The sequence below is a fragment of the Theobroma umbraticum genome, unplaced genomic scaffold, assembly GCF_002168275.2.
Source record: "Theobroma umbraticum cultivar Fairchild unplaced genomic scaffold, ASM216827v3 scaffold_146.0, whole genome shotgun sequence".
Classification (NCBI taxonomy): domain Eukaryota; kingdom Viridiplantae; phylum Streptophyta; class Magnoliopsida; order Malvales; family Malvaceae; genus Theobroma; species Theobroma umbraticum.
In genome coordinates this window covers 1,832,765-1,833,990 of record NW_018397265.1, presented here as the reverse complement: position 1 = coordinate 1,833,990, position 1,226 = coordinate 1,832,765, and the positions used below count along the sequence as shown (strand labels likewise).

The window sequence follows — 1,226 nt, the reverse complement described above, 5'->3', positions numbered from 1 at the left end:
GTTCATCCAAAAAGATAAGGTCTGCCCCCTATAGCCAGACATTAGGATTCACAACTATACACCATCCATTTATTAAGGGCCGTGTTCAATTAAAATTCACAGACCTAGAGAATGGGTTCCATCACTTGATAAATGAGGAACAAAAATAATGCCTCCCTACCACTAACCCAGCTTGATATTTCTTCCACCCACCCCACATTAAACCTTGAAAACCACAGGTCATAAGAGTAGACCCACCAAGATTGCAAGATCAGTAATGAATAGAGGCAGCACTTGTTATATCCAGTTATACATCAGTCAGCTAGCAGAGCAAAAACAGACAAATGAATAAGAATCTAATATAATAGCAACAGAAAACAACAAAAGCAACAAGACATGACAGGTTTTTCCTACTTAGTCTGTACATCAAAAACCAAGGTTTCAAACCCAGTCACCTAACTTTACCTTATCTTTTATCTTCTTGTTTTTCCTCTAATAATAAATTTTGACATTTTTGCGGTCATCCTTCTCAAGCAACACTGATGATGCTATTGCTGTCTCCATTGCTGAAGCTTGGCATCACCTGAAAAGCAGAATGCCTAGAAGACGAATCCTTTTGATCAGGTTGCAAAGAAAGCTGGAGTGACAATGGTGAAGGACCGACGACTGAATTCAAGTTCAAGTTAAGATCAGATGCCTGAGGAGCTGGGGAAATAGGAACAGGACGGATGAGCTTTGCTGTTGCATTATTATTATTGGATTGATTCCCTTGTCCTAATGTTAGATTTTCCATTGGAACCGGCGGATTAACAGTCATGGGAAAAGCTATCGGCATCATAGGAAACCCATTAATTTCAGATGGCTGAGTTGTGTTCCCTTGTGGATGAACTTGAGTTTCTTCCATAGGAACTGCCGCTACCTAAACATAAAGCAGCAAAATAAAAGCTCAAAATAAGGCCAACTTGTAAAATGTAATATTAATTTATGAAGATATTTCTGAGTAATATGTAGTAAATTCTTAAATCACTTGTTAACAAAATTCTAACTAAAGTAAAAAAATTTTATATTATGATTTGAAGAAATGAATACAATTATCTTATCCAGGGTAATTTAAATAAAGAAAACAGATTTTAGTAGGCAGAAAACTACCCAAAACAAAAGAAAACAAATCAAATCTTGATTTTGCTTATCAACTAGTCTATCCCACTAATAAAAGTCAAAGTCTTGAGATTTAACCGATGGAACAA

General features: G+C 36.1%; 1 protein-coding gene across 1 annotated transcript in view; it reads right to left on the bottom strand.

Moving 5' to 3' along the window:
* Positions 1 to 242: 242 nt before the first annotated feature.
* LOC110422795 (transcription factor MYB1R1-like) overlaps positions 243 to 1,226 on the bottom strand; it is a 1,813-nt gene continuing 829 nt past the window's right edge. Inside the window, exon 3 of the mRNA XM_021436811.2 lies at positions 243 to 898. Coding sequence (XP_021292486.1) covers positions 509 to 898 — 390 coding nt within the window. The 3' untranslated portion in view covers positions 243 to 508. The remainder of the gene's footprint in view (positions 899 to 1,226) is intronic.